Genomic DNA, 13,374 nt, shown 5'->3' with positions numbered 1-13,374 from the left:
GATTTCCATCTTCATTATTATAATCACATACTGAAAATTGGTAATCAAACATAAAACATGGAAGTATTAACGTCTTCTATAAAAAGGTACATGCCAGATGATAAGTTATTATACCTAAAATACCTTTTTCTATGCCTTTTGCCTGGCTATTTATTTCTCAAGTTATAACTCAAGCATTATATCTCTGAAAAGCACTGCTGGCATCCTGCCCCTTACCCAGGCTAACAGAAATATCCATTCATTGAACTTCTTTGCACAGGTCTATCACTTAACACACCATACAATGAATTAATGACAGAAGACTTTCCTGTTTTTCCAGTAGACTCTGCACTTCTATGCTTCTTAAGAGCAGATTCTGGGCTTTGCCTCCTGCTACCTCCCAATATCCAGCATGTTTTACTAAATGTCTGCTAGACAATACATATTTTGGAAAAATTCCATACTTTAAAGAAAAATGTATAACACTGGTTCTTAATGCCTAAGCTTTTCTGGGCAAAAGACAATCTAAAAATTTAAACTCCAGTTAGCAGCAAGCAGATATATACTACTGTGCAGTTTTTGTTTTGTTTTGTTTTCTATTATGGTTTCTAAGTATTCTCCTGAGCAATATTTTTCTTTCTTGTAGTAGCTAAGCCATTTTCTACCAGGCACACTTAACCATAAACATGAAAAAGGTTGAATTTAAGAGGTATCTCTTTGCTCTTGCCACCATCCTCCTGTATGTCAAGTATCAATATGAACAACTGTACACACAGAATTAGATGATAAAAACAGGGATTAAAAAAAATCAATGCCAGCTAACAGCAATCTCTTAAAAAATGAAATTAGTACATGAACCTGACATTACCAGAGCGTGCTATGCCACTGTCTCTGTCCTCATTTAGCTCTCTTCCAGGCATGTCCATTGGGTTACTATGAACTGCAAATCAAGACAAAATTGTCAGTTATAGAATATATTCTTACTCAGGTGGATGTTGCTCCTTTTAAACAGCAAACTAAATCATGCTCATCTCATTGCATTCCTTTATTTTTTCAGTAGCATGGCACCAACCCAACACCAAGAGCCATTACTCAGTTGAACAAGCTTTGAGATCTGTAAGATTTGACACTAAATAATCTATGATATAATAATATCTAAAGAAGTTAGGGGTAACTAAAATCAATACTTTAGAAGCATATTCAATAACATAGAGATATTCACAATATACTACTATATGAAAAAAAGCAAAGTACAGGACAGTATGAATGCTGATTGCTGTGTCTCAGTGATTGGTATCTCACGGTATATTTCACTAATTCTGACTATATCAACGTTTAAATAGACACAACAAAAATAAAAAATTTTATAATAAAAAAGTTTGAGGAATTTGTTTGAATGTATACCAATTTTGTTTATAAAAGGTGGGGGTCTAGGGCTGCAGCTCAGTGGTAGAGTGCCTGCCTACACGGGTAAATTCCTGGGTTCAACTGCTAGCACCATAAACACAAAAAAGTGACTATGTTTAACTGACAAGATGGTTAATGCACATTTTTTGGCCTATTTTTCATATTTTTAAAATTTTCTATGATAAAGATGTACTGTTCACATCTAATAATTACAGGAAAAAGAAACAGTGATTTAAGCTCGGTGCGGTGGCACACTCCTGTAATCCCAGCAGCTCAGAAGGCTGAGGCAGGAGGATTGTGAGTTCAAAGCTAGCCTCAGCAATTTAGCGAGTTGCTAAACAACTCAGTGAGACCCTGTCTCTAATAAAATACAAAATAGGGCGAGGGATGTGATGTGGCTTAGTGGTCGAGTGTCCCTGAGTTCAACCCCTGGCACCTCCCTTCCCCCCCACAAAAGAAAAAAGAAATAATAATTTAAAAAGAAGGGCTAAATGAATACCACTCTGAGAACAATAACCAATAAATGTGCTCCATTCTAATAATTTCTACCAAAAGGTTACAATGCCAGGTCACTGTGTGTGAAATGTGTGAAAATATGGAATAGGACTAGATTCCTATAAATATAAAATCATGACCACACACACCATAATGATCAATTTAATGATACAAATGACTATACTCAGATATTTCTTTTATAGAGCATTATAATGGTGCTTGTTCATCTAAATCTTAGCTCCAAGAAACATTGCTTTTATGGAAAAATGTAGATCAGAAATTTTACAATAATAATCAGAGGATACTTTTCTGCAATTGGTGAACTACCATACAAAAGCTACTTAGCCATGGAAACAAGACAGTGTCAAATTTAAAATTCTAAGTCGCAGTAAAAGACATAATGTTCATACTCAATTTTGTTTAGGATTCTTAAGTTAAAACCATTATGACATAATGGGAAAAGAAATAACAAACTGAAATTTCATAAAAATATAATTGTACTGATAATTTTGTGGAACCTTTAGGAACATATTCAGTAGAAAGTAATTAAGTTCTTATAATTCATAAGTAATGGTTTCTTAACCACAACCTTCCCAATTGCATTCACCTACCCTCTTGTTTCCACAGCTTAACTACAGATTCTAGCCTCTAGGGCACAACAACTAGTCTACCCACACAGCACATGGCAAACCTGCAAAGAAAGAGGCGCTCCTGATCAGGCGGAGCGGACCCTGCTCAGAGAATGCCCGCCTGGGGCTGCAGAACTGTGAAAGACCTACATGGCAAAAACGTAAAATACACATGAAAGAGGGCTGTTAGAGAAGCCACAATGCGTCATGGGAAAAAGGTAAGGTAAGGTAAGGTAGCACAAAAGCAGACTAACAGATATGGATGGAAACTTTTAACTTAAATAAGAATTCAAGTTGTCTTCCCTTTTTGGAAAAAGGATGGTCTTCCTCTGAGTCATAGTTTATGTTAACAATTTCTTGCCTATTTCCTAATAAGCCCATACATAATAACAGAAATATGTTTCTGCTTTCTAATGTAAAACAGTTTGTAAAGATTCTAAAAAGGACAATAATGTTATCTACATTTGCCAAATAAAATTTATTTAAAAAGTCAGTTTTATGATTACAGTATTCACCTGCAACTATAAAAAGAATAACATCTTACTGCATTTAGCACAAGAACAGAAAGGGGTCTTATTGACAGTCACATTTTTTTGCATACTCTATGATCTCCTCCCTAGGTTTAGATACATATTGAGTTCTTCCTAGAAAATATCTTTCCCCAGCTATCTGGCTAAATATGAGCTTAGGTCTCATGTCCTCAAGGAAGACCTCCATGACTCTCCAGGATTGAGTGAGGCGCTTCTCAAAATGTTCATTACATTCTGCTCTTGGTCTTGTCTAAGAATTCACTACAGAATATTACAATTATTGTATTACTTTTCTGACCCCCACTAACTGTAAGTTCATTGAGGCAGAAACTAATTCCCCTATGGCCTAGCAGAGTGCTTCACTTATTATGTATGCTCAACAAGCACTTGACTGACTGACTGATTAGAAATTTAAAGAAAATAAACAATAGCACAAGGACCAACTTTCCTTGAGTTCCAATTAAGAATGTGCAAGTATAAGCCATTATAATTTAAAACCTGTTCTTTGTTAAGTGGATTTTCTGTTCTACATTAGAAAAGAAAGAATGAGTATATGTAATCTCAATAGTGTAATTTTCTGTTATAAGTGACAATAGATTTGTACTATTAAAAGGAGTAGCTTTTAATAAGCCCCTTGAGCTTTTAATAGTGTCAAAATTATAAAGAAAAAAGACATGTTATTTCTTTGTTACAGTTCTACTTTATTAAAATGAATTAAGAAAAACTAGATGCTTAATATAGTTGCTCATCTGAAAAAAACATGACTTATAAAAATAATATTTACTGAGCAGAAAGTTAACAATGCTCAAGTTGGAAGAAAAATGTGTTTTCTACTAATACATATAACTACTAAATGTTTATTAAAACTAATTATAAACAAAAGTTCTTACTAAACAAGGAAAGAGAGAAATATTCATACTAGCTTAATTGACATCAACTCCCTGAGCTACTAGAGTTCTTTATGCAAGGAAAATAGTAATAAGCAGCAGTTTAGTTGTACTTTCTAGGCCAAACGACCAGAAATTTCAGAAATAGCTTGTCATTTTAAAATGTTGAGCTTACATAATAACAACAATTAGTTAATCACATTACTAAATAAGTTGTTAAGCCTAATAAATCTTTTTAAAAAAATCAAATTTGGATGTCTGCTCATGTGAATTACAGATCACAAAAAAGAGAACCATTTTAAAATGACTTGTGGTTAGGAATGAGAGAAGAGATAAGGGACAATATCAGTCTTTCCTGGCTGTGAAATATTTAAGAACACTTAATATGGGCTTTCTGTATCAATGAAAGCCGAATTTAAAAACAAAAAACAGTGAAGACAAATTATATCTTCAGCAGTTCTTTCAAGTACAAAATAAATATTACATCCTAACATAATAAAAATGTTTTCCAAATATTACAAATGTTATGTAATATGTGCAATTTAAATGCATTTTCCGTGTATGGTATTTGAAATTTTTTAGTTTTATAATAGATTTACATGATTAAGAAATAGGTTCAAACCCCTGTTACACTGTTAACATTTTTTAAACTTATAAAATCAAATAAACCATTTACCTATATTTCCAAGTAGTCCATTAATAACTGTGTTATTATCAGCTTTTAATGTATTGTTGTCTTGATTGATGAATTCAAGACTATCTTGCAACCTATAGAGGGGGAGAAATATATAAATAAATTCCAAATTCATGTTATGCTTTAATGGAAATTCTGTACACATCCTAATGAAATTTTATGAGCAAAAAACTCTTTAAGGATGTTTACATATTGGTACTATAAACTATATATGATAACCAAGTAATCATTTAAATGAGGGGTTGGCAAACTATATACAGCTTGAGGATGAAACCAGCCTGCTATTCTTTTCTATGAATAAACTTTTATGGAAACATAGTCATGCTCATTTATTTATATATTGTTTATGGTTGTTTTAATGCTGCAAAGTAGGGGTGAAAAAGTACAACACACTCTGTGGTTTACAAAGTCAAAAATATTTAGTATTTGGCCCTTTTATAAAGGAAAGTTGTGACTCTGGTTTACATTACCAACAAGGTTTTCTTTTCTTTTCAAATATTTTTTAAGTAGTCAATGGAGCTTTATTTTACTTAGTTACATGCAGTGCTGAAAATCAAACCCAGTGCCTCACATATGCCAGGCAAGAACTCTACCACTGAGCTATAACCCCAGTCCACCAATAAGGTTTCCCCTCACATTGTTTCCTTCTTGTGTATGTGTGTGGGTGTGTATTGCTGGGGATTGAATCCAGGGCCTTGTGCCCGCAAAGCAGGCACTCTACCAACTGAGCTATGTCCCCAGCCTCCCTCACATTTTGGATATGAAAATATTTTCTCAATATGGGGGGAGGTGAGGGAGGAAGAGGAGCAGCAGCTGCAACCAAAGAAAACACATCTTTAGTCTACACATTTAAAACAGCTTATATTACTTCTTTCAGTATATCTGTCAGAATAACAAAAATAAAATTATGCTGTCAGTGCAAATTACACTTTCAATAAACTTCAATAATTTTTACAATAACTTAGAAAAGATGAAACTGAGGTGATTACAACTAAAATCAATGACCTCTAATTTCAACTTCACCATTAAACTAAAAAAAAAATCAGCATTTTTCACATCAAGTTTTTTTAAGTGTTAATGAAACAGACATTATTACTTTATGTATGTATGTGACTGCATGACCAATGTGATTCTACAATATGTATACTCAGAAAAATGAGAAATTATATCCCATCTATGTATGATATATCAAAGTATATAAGTGCATTCTGCTGTTGTGTATAACTAATTAAAACAAATAAAAAATTAAAAAAAAAAAGTTTTTTTAAGTGTTTACAATATTTTTAAGAATATTTCCCTTTGTTTCCTGGAAAAACAAAAAGTTTTAAAAGAGCTGCTACAGAAATGTAGAAATTTTTCAAAATTTTTTTCAGTTGTAGATGGACACAATACCTTTATTTTATTTATTTTTTTAAAAGTTTCTTTCTTTATTTATTTATATCTGACAGCAGAATGCATTACAATTCTTAATACACATACAGAGCAAAATTTTTCATATCTCTGGTTGTTTACACAATTTATTCACACCAATTCGTGTCTTCATACCTGTACTTTGGATAATAATGAACACCACATTTCACCATGATTAAAAATCCCATGCTCCCTCCCTTCCATTCCAACCCCTCTGCCCTATCTAGAATTCCTCTATTCCTCCCATACTCCCCCTCCCTATCCCACTATGAATCAGCCTCCTCATATCAAAGAAAACATTCAGCATTTGTTTTCTGGGGGGGATTAGCTAACTTCACTTAGCATTATCTTCTCTAACTCCATCCAACTCTTAGCAATTATAAAAAAGTAAAGATTCTACCCTGAATTCTGTCTGATCATAATGGAATGAAATTAAAAATCAATGATAAAATAAAAAAATAAAATCTACTCCAACACCTGGAGACTAAATAATATGCTACTGAATGAAAAATGGGTTACAGAAGACAGTAAGGAGGAGATTAAAAATTTTTTAGAAGTGAATGAGAACACAGATACAACAATCGAAATCTCTAGGACACTATGAAAGCAGTTCTAGGAGGTAAATTCATTGCATGGAGTTCACACCTTAAAAGAAGAAAAAGTCAACAAATAAATTACTTAACACTAAATCTCAAAGCCATAGAAAAAAAAGAACAAATCAACACCAAAAGCAGTAGAAGACAGGAAATAATTTAAATCAGAGATGAAATTGAAACAAAAGAAACAATTGAAAAAATTGACTGAACAAAAAGTTGGTTCTTTGAAAAAATAAATAAAATTGACAGACCCTTAGCCATGCTAATGAAGAGGAAAGAGAAAACTCAAATCACTAACATACATGATGAAAAAGGAACTATCACAACAGACACTACAGAAATATAGAAGATAATTTAAAATTATTTTGAAAATTTGTACTCCAATAAAATAGAAAATATGGAAGATATCGACAAATTTCTAGAACCATATAATTTGCCCAAATTGAATCAGGATGATACACACAATTTAAACAGATCAATTTCAAGTGACAAAATAGCAGATGCCATCAAAAGTCTACCAACCAAGAAAAGCCCAGGATCAGATGGATACACAGCCGAGTTATTTGTTTATTTTTATGTGGTGCCAGGGATTGAACCCAGTGCCTCATGCATGCTAGGCAAGCGTTCTACCACTGAGCCACAACCCCAGCCCTAGAAACATATAGCATTTTAAAGTCATAAACAACTAATGAAAGTTCAAGAGAATTTCTCTAGAAGAGTTTCCTTGTTGTTTTCTTTTCACCTCAGGTTTTTCCTGGGTTTCCACCTAACCAATTAGCTCTGTTCTGATTTGGACCCACAGAATTCTTCTCTTGGGGTCCATTAGCACTTAAGTCCAACCCTCTTAGTTCATTTGTTAAATTCTGATAAATGGTACATTATCCTAACACTAGGCTTACTGTTGTTTCAGCTTCACTATTCTAATCTTGGCATTCATAGCTTATCATACCCCTGCAGCTCTCATTAAGTATTATATATACTATATACGATACTGACATGGCTGACCTAGGCCAATCTTGTCAGTGGATTTTATTCTGCAAGGAATGTGAAAACTGAAGAACACAACCTTACAAATACTAACTTCGTTCAGAACTGCAAAACTAAAAATCAGCAGGTTAACATAAGATGAAAATGCACTCAACATTTTGCTTCCAGATATACCATCAAATAAATTATAGAAACAGAAACAACATCTCCTGTTTTTTGATTAAACTCAAATGATACAATCTGGTCTCCATAAACCTTCAAACTTGGAGAAGACAAAAAAAATCTGAAGTTGTACTAAATCCAAAAAGCAATTCTTTTTTTTTCATATCCACTTATTGTAACTAAAATTTTTCTCTCTACATCCATAAAAACTTACGTATTGAGACTTCCACATATACTGCTGCCAGTCCGTGCAGTAAAAACTTTGCTGAGCATGAGCTGTGGAGGGGAACTATAAAGAAACACAGAAGTTCAGACAATTCTTTAATTTATTGTAAATAAAAATTGGTGAGTCATGCAGATTTTGTAGCATAATAACAAGAGCCATGAAGTAGCATTAAAACTACAAAACATCATAAATCATGTAGCATGCTCAATATGAGTGGAAAATCAAATGAAAGTCTGTCATCTTCAAAAAACAAAATAATTCACTTTAAAAAATTCAGAAAACCCCTCACCGGATCTGATGAATTTTTAAGGTGGATCCTTTGTAGCTCATTGCTACTGAGCCAAACATCATCTCTCCAAGCATATTGGCATCAGAAGAGCACCTTGAACCCTGAACAATAACCAAAACATTAGTAAAATTGCAAAATTTAAAACCCCTATGATTGTTTCAAATATTGATTTTTATTTTAAAAATTTCTTTTGTTATATTATTCTACATTTGAAGGCTTTAATTCTTCTTTGTGTACACTGTCTTTGTGTACAATGTCTCATACACCTAACCATTTTGTTAATACAGAAATTTAACTCATTCCCCTTAAAAGCTGTGCCATAACTGAGCATGGTGGCACACACCTGAAATCCTAGCTACTTGGGAGGCTAAGAGTAGGAGGATCACAAGTCCAAGGCCAGTCTGGACAACTTAGTGAGGCCCTGTCTTAAATAAAAAATAAAAAGAAATGGGGATGTAGCTCAATGGTAGAGCACTGAGTTCAATTCCTGGTACCACCAAATGAAAACACGGCAGTTTAGACCAGTTCCTTTTCTGATGAATATTTAGGTCACTTTCAGGATTTTGCTACTACAAATCATGCTCAAAATCAACATTCTTGACCATGTATTAAATATATGCAACATTTCTCCTCCAGGAGAGATAACAAGTATAATTCAGTGAATATATAGAATAGTTCTATTGTGTAAAAGAAGTATCTACATATGAGGTAATTTATATACAGTTTGTATTAAAAAAAAAGACTTGTGATCTTCAGATTCAATGTAACTCAAATCCCAATGGCATTTTTTACAAAAATAGGAAAACATCCTAAAATTCATATGACCATGAATAGTCATGAGTAGCCTAATAACCTAGAGAAAAAAAGAACAAAACCGGAGGCAACATACTCCAGATTTCAAAATATATTTCAAAGCCATATAATCAAAAAATAGTATGGTACTGTCATTAAAAATAGACATCAAAACAACAAACAGAATACGGAATCCAGATATGAATTTGTACCTATAGCATTAACTAAAGTTTAATAAGGTTGCTAAGAATATGCAAAAGGGAAAAGATAGTCTCTTCAACAATTGCTTCTGGGAAAACTGGATATTCATATGCAAAAGAATAAAACTGGGCCCTTATGCTATATGCAAAAATCAGCACTAACTAGAATAAAGTTTCATGACATTAGTCTAGGCAATGATTTCACAGATATGATGGTAAAAGCACAGGCAACAAAAGCAATAACAGACAAATGGAACCACATCAAACTAAAAAGCTTCTTCACAGCAAAGGAACAAGAGGATATGAAGTCAACCATGGAATGGGAGAAAATATTTACACGTCATATATCTGATGAGAGGTCACTCTCCAAAATATACACAGAACTCCTACAACACTACAGTAAAAATGAGTAAACTAATTTTTGAAAGGGCTTAGGACTCGAATAGACATTTTTTTCAAAAAAGCATACAAATGGTCACCAGTTACATTTTAAAATACACAACATTGGGCTGGGGTTGTAGCTCAGTGGTAGAGCACTAGATTAGCATGTGTGAGGCACTGGGTTCAATCCTCAGCATCACATAAAAAACCTAGAATTATATCATTTCAAATAATTAAAAAGTCCAAGATTCTATTTTGATACTACTAAATATAAAACAGTTATGATTCATGCAAACTTGGATGACATGAATAAATTCACATCAAGTGACATTTGCTTAGCATTAAACTGAGCGCTGCTCTTAAATAGAAAGTAGTTAAGTTTACAGAGAAGTTGCTATATAGTTACTGATTTGTTAAATTCTATATTTTAAAAGAAGAATCATGTTACTTTTGAAAAATAAAAACATACATTTCTGGTTGTATATATCTCCAATGATACTGTAATTTTATACCATGAACTGCATTATTTTACATTTATCTTCATACTTCAATAAAGAAAAGATACATAAAATAAATTATTCTGGTAGACCAAAAAATAAAATTTAAGAAAAAGAAAATATCCATAGTTCTCCATACTTTTTCTATCCTAAGATTTTTCAAAGTTCATAAAAATATTTAATTATTATATCTACAATATAAAATGCTCCAGGAAAATAACTATTACATCTCAGGTCTCTAAGATGGTGCTCTAAACATATTGTAAATCAGTAAGTAAATAAATAAAATCAGTGATCTTACCTGGTACTTAGGACACTGGTCTTTTACATCAGAAGATAAAGTGATAGAACTATCCAAAGAGGAAGAACTATCTCCTCCAGGCTTGAGTTGGCAGCATTTCCCAAAGACTTTAACTTGGGCATCACTGCAGAGTTTCTGAAATACAATTGATATTCCAATTCATATTCTAATAGATTTTTTCACCATATACTGTCAGAAGCCACTCTGGACAGGAGCTATGTATGCAGTGAGCCAGCCATGGGCTGTGTGTGGGTGTGAACTGAGTACACATAGTGGATTGGACTGGCGTCGCCTCTCTGTTTGGGCTGGCAATGTATGTGTTCTTTTCACTTGTTCTACCTATGATCCCCACACAGCACACGGGATAGGCATGGCCTTTCAAGATGTTAGTCAATCTGCTGATAGCAAGACAACACGAAGCTAGATTCAACTCCATGAAACCTGACCCCTTGCCTCATCTGAATGGCTTCTCCCCAATAAAAAGGTTCAGAATGTGTTCCTTTCTTTCTTTCTTTGTGGGAGCTCGGTCAGAGAAGCCATCACAGAACCCAAAGAAACAGGTATTTCTCTGTCTGTCATTATTTCGTGCCAGCCCACTTCACCTGAAGTGACTCTTATTGGTTTACTCATGTGCTGCAATAATATACAATACAAATTTAATCACAGCACAAAAACCTTTGTAAAAACCAAGGATGAAATAACTAAAAATAATATAATCTTAATATAAACTCTATTCTTAATTTGCTATGTTTTCTTCAGTATTACTTGCTATTCTTTGACACACAGATATAACATTTGATAAGTTTTATTGTACTTTTCTCACTGACATTACTAAATCACAAGAATTTTTCTATATTATAATGGTCTAAACAAAATTTATTTACAGTGACTTAATAATATACAGTGACAGTTTTCAAATCATTTGGTCTTAAACCCCTTTTGTTCTTATAAATTACTGAGAATCCCAAAGGCTTTTGTTCACTGGAGTTATAGCTATTAATGTTTTCCTATATTAGAAGTCAAAAATCAAGAAATTTTAAGGTATTTATTAACTCAATTAAATATAACAACAAACCTATTACAAGTTAATACAAATAAAATTGTTTTGAAAAGGTAACTATATATACATGCTGGAGAGAAATGTAGGAATGGGAGGAGAAATGCAAATGAGTTATTTTACCTTATTACATACATGTATGTAGTATATATATGCTTAATCTTTTGAAATGAGAATGTATTCAGGCAATGAACTTATAAATTTATCATATCCCATCCCAAATGGGTTCTACAGCTTTCACTATTCACAACTACCAAAGCTGCAATCTACCAATATTTGTAATACATACATTGTATATAATAATAATAGTACTTCAATGTTTTATTGGTCACCAGTATACTCATTCTTCCAAGTGAGAGGTCTCAGTAGGCTTGAAGAAGAAGCAAATAAGATCGGCATGAAAGCACATGCCTGTAATCTCACAGCAACTAGTAAGGCTGAAGCAGGAGAAATCATAAATTTGAGGACAGCCTCAGATACTTAGTGAGGCCCTGAGCAACTCAGTGAGACTCTATCTCTAAGCCCTGGGGAGAGGGCTCAGTTGTAAGCCCTCTTGGTTCAATCCCCAGTACTTAAAAAAAAAAAAAAAAAAAGTAGTGGTAGTAGCAGCCACAATTTGACTGAAATCACATTTTTTGAAGACTATTTTACATTTACCATCATCATCAAAGGCATTTCAAAGAGGATATTTAATAATCCCTAAATCATCTCTAACCAAATGCTTACGGAAAAAAAAGAAGGGCTTTTGAACTAGAAATTAATTAAACTAGATTTATGGGCAGTTTACTTGATTTCTCTAAAACTTCATTTGCTATCTGTTTAATGGGAAGAAAAGCCCTACCTAAAGACACTTAAGGGAATATGTATGTATGTACACACACACACACACACACACACACACGTACACATACATACTACACACATTATAATAAAATAAGTATAATACCTTAAGAGATCTTGTACATGCTAACTGATGTACAGGTGAAACTAGAGAAAAGTTAAACCAGGGAACTAACATAAACTAATGGACCTCCACTATGTATTTCCATTTATAATAAACACTAAAAATATTAGTATTTTTAGTATAAGTACCCTTGGCCTCATCTTAGAAACACTACTTATTGATCAATAATTTTTTATGTACATTTTCTCTACCATGAAAGGTAACTCTTTTGCATATAAAAACCATGAAGTCCAAAGATGTTAAATAACTTCACCAAGTTTATAAGTGCTACTAAGTCTTATATCTAAAACCCAGTCAGCTTGATTTTTTTACTATTGCAAGCCACTCTTTCATCAGTCAACAAAAGTACTGTACTATGTATACCAAGGCCTAGAGAACACAGGAATTAACAATCTAACAGGAAAAAAAGACATTTAAATAATTATGCAAATATGTGTAATTTATGTATAATAAAACAAATGACAGCAAAAGCTAATTCACATTAGCATTTACTGAGTCAGACTACTATTCTGTTTTTACCTAAATTACTCTTTGAATAAAATTAAATAAATCTCTTAATAAAATTTAATGCATACGCAAATAAAATTTAGTAAAAATATGTTTTTTTAGGGGGAAAAGATATCAGAGACTGAACCCAGGGTACTTAACCACTGAGACACATCCCTGCCCCGCTTCCCTTTTAAAATATTTTATTTTGAGGGGCTGGGATTGTGGCTCAGCAACAGAGCGCTCACCTAGCATGGGCGGGAGCCGGGTTCGACCCTCAGCACCACATAAAAACAAAGACATTGTGTTGTGTCCTTCTACACCTAAAAAATAAATAAATATTTTTAAAAAATATATATTTTATTTTGAGATAGGATCTAATTTCCTTAGGGCCTGGCTAAATTG

General features: G+C 33.0%; 1 protein-coding gene across 2 annotated transcripts in view; it reads right to left on the bottom strand.

Annotated features, from left to right (window-relative positions):
- Fnip1 (folliculin interacting protein 1) overlaps nucleotides 1-13,374 on the bottom strand; it is a 101,661-nt gene that overhangs the window by 34,741 nt on the left and 53,546 nt on the right. For both annotated transcript variants that reach the window (XM_026400139.2, XM_026400140.2), the window contains exons 3-8: nucleotides 10,463-10,597; nucleotides 8,292-8,392; nucleotides 7,991-8,065; nucleotides 4,604-4,695; nucleotides 2,573-2,656; nucleotides 848-919 (exon numbers count right to left, since the gene is read on the bottom strand). In XM_026400139.2, the coding sequence (XP_026255924.2) occupies nucleotides 848-919; nucleotides 2,573-2,656; nucleotides 4,604-4,695; nucleotides 7,991-8,065; nucleotides 8,292-8,392; nucleotides 10,463-10,597 (559 nt within the window). The remainder of the gene's footprint in view (nucleotides 1-847; nucleotides 920-2,572; nucleotides 2,657-4,603; nucleotides 4,696-7,990; nucleotides 8,066-8,291; nucleotides 8,393-10,462; nucleotides 10,598-13,374) is intronic.

Source organism: Urocitellus parryii, chromosome 1 (assembly GCF_045843805.1).
Source record: "Urocitellus parryii isolate mUroPar1 chromosome 1, mUroPar1.hap1, whole genome shotgun sequence".
Classification (NCBI taxonomy): Eukaryota; Metazoa; Chordata; class Mammalia; order Rodentia; family Sciuridae; genus Urocitellus; species Urocitellus parryii.
Note: the sequence above shows the minus strand (reverse complement) of the source record. Positions and strands in the feature narration are given on the sequence as shown.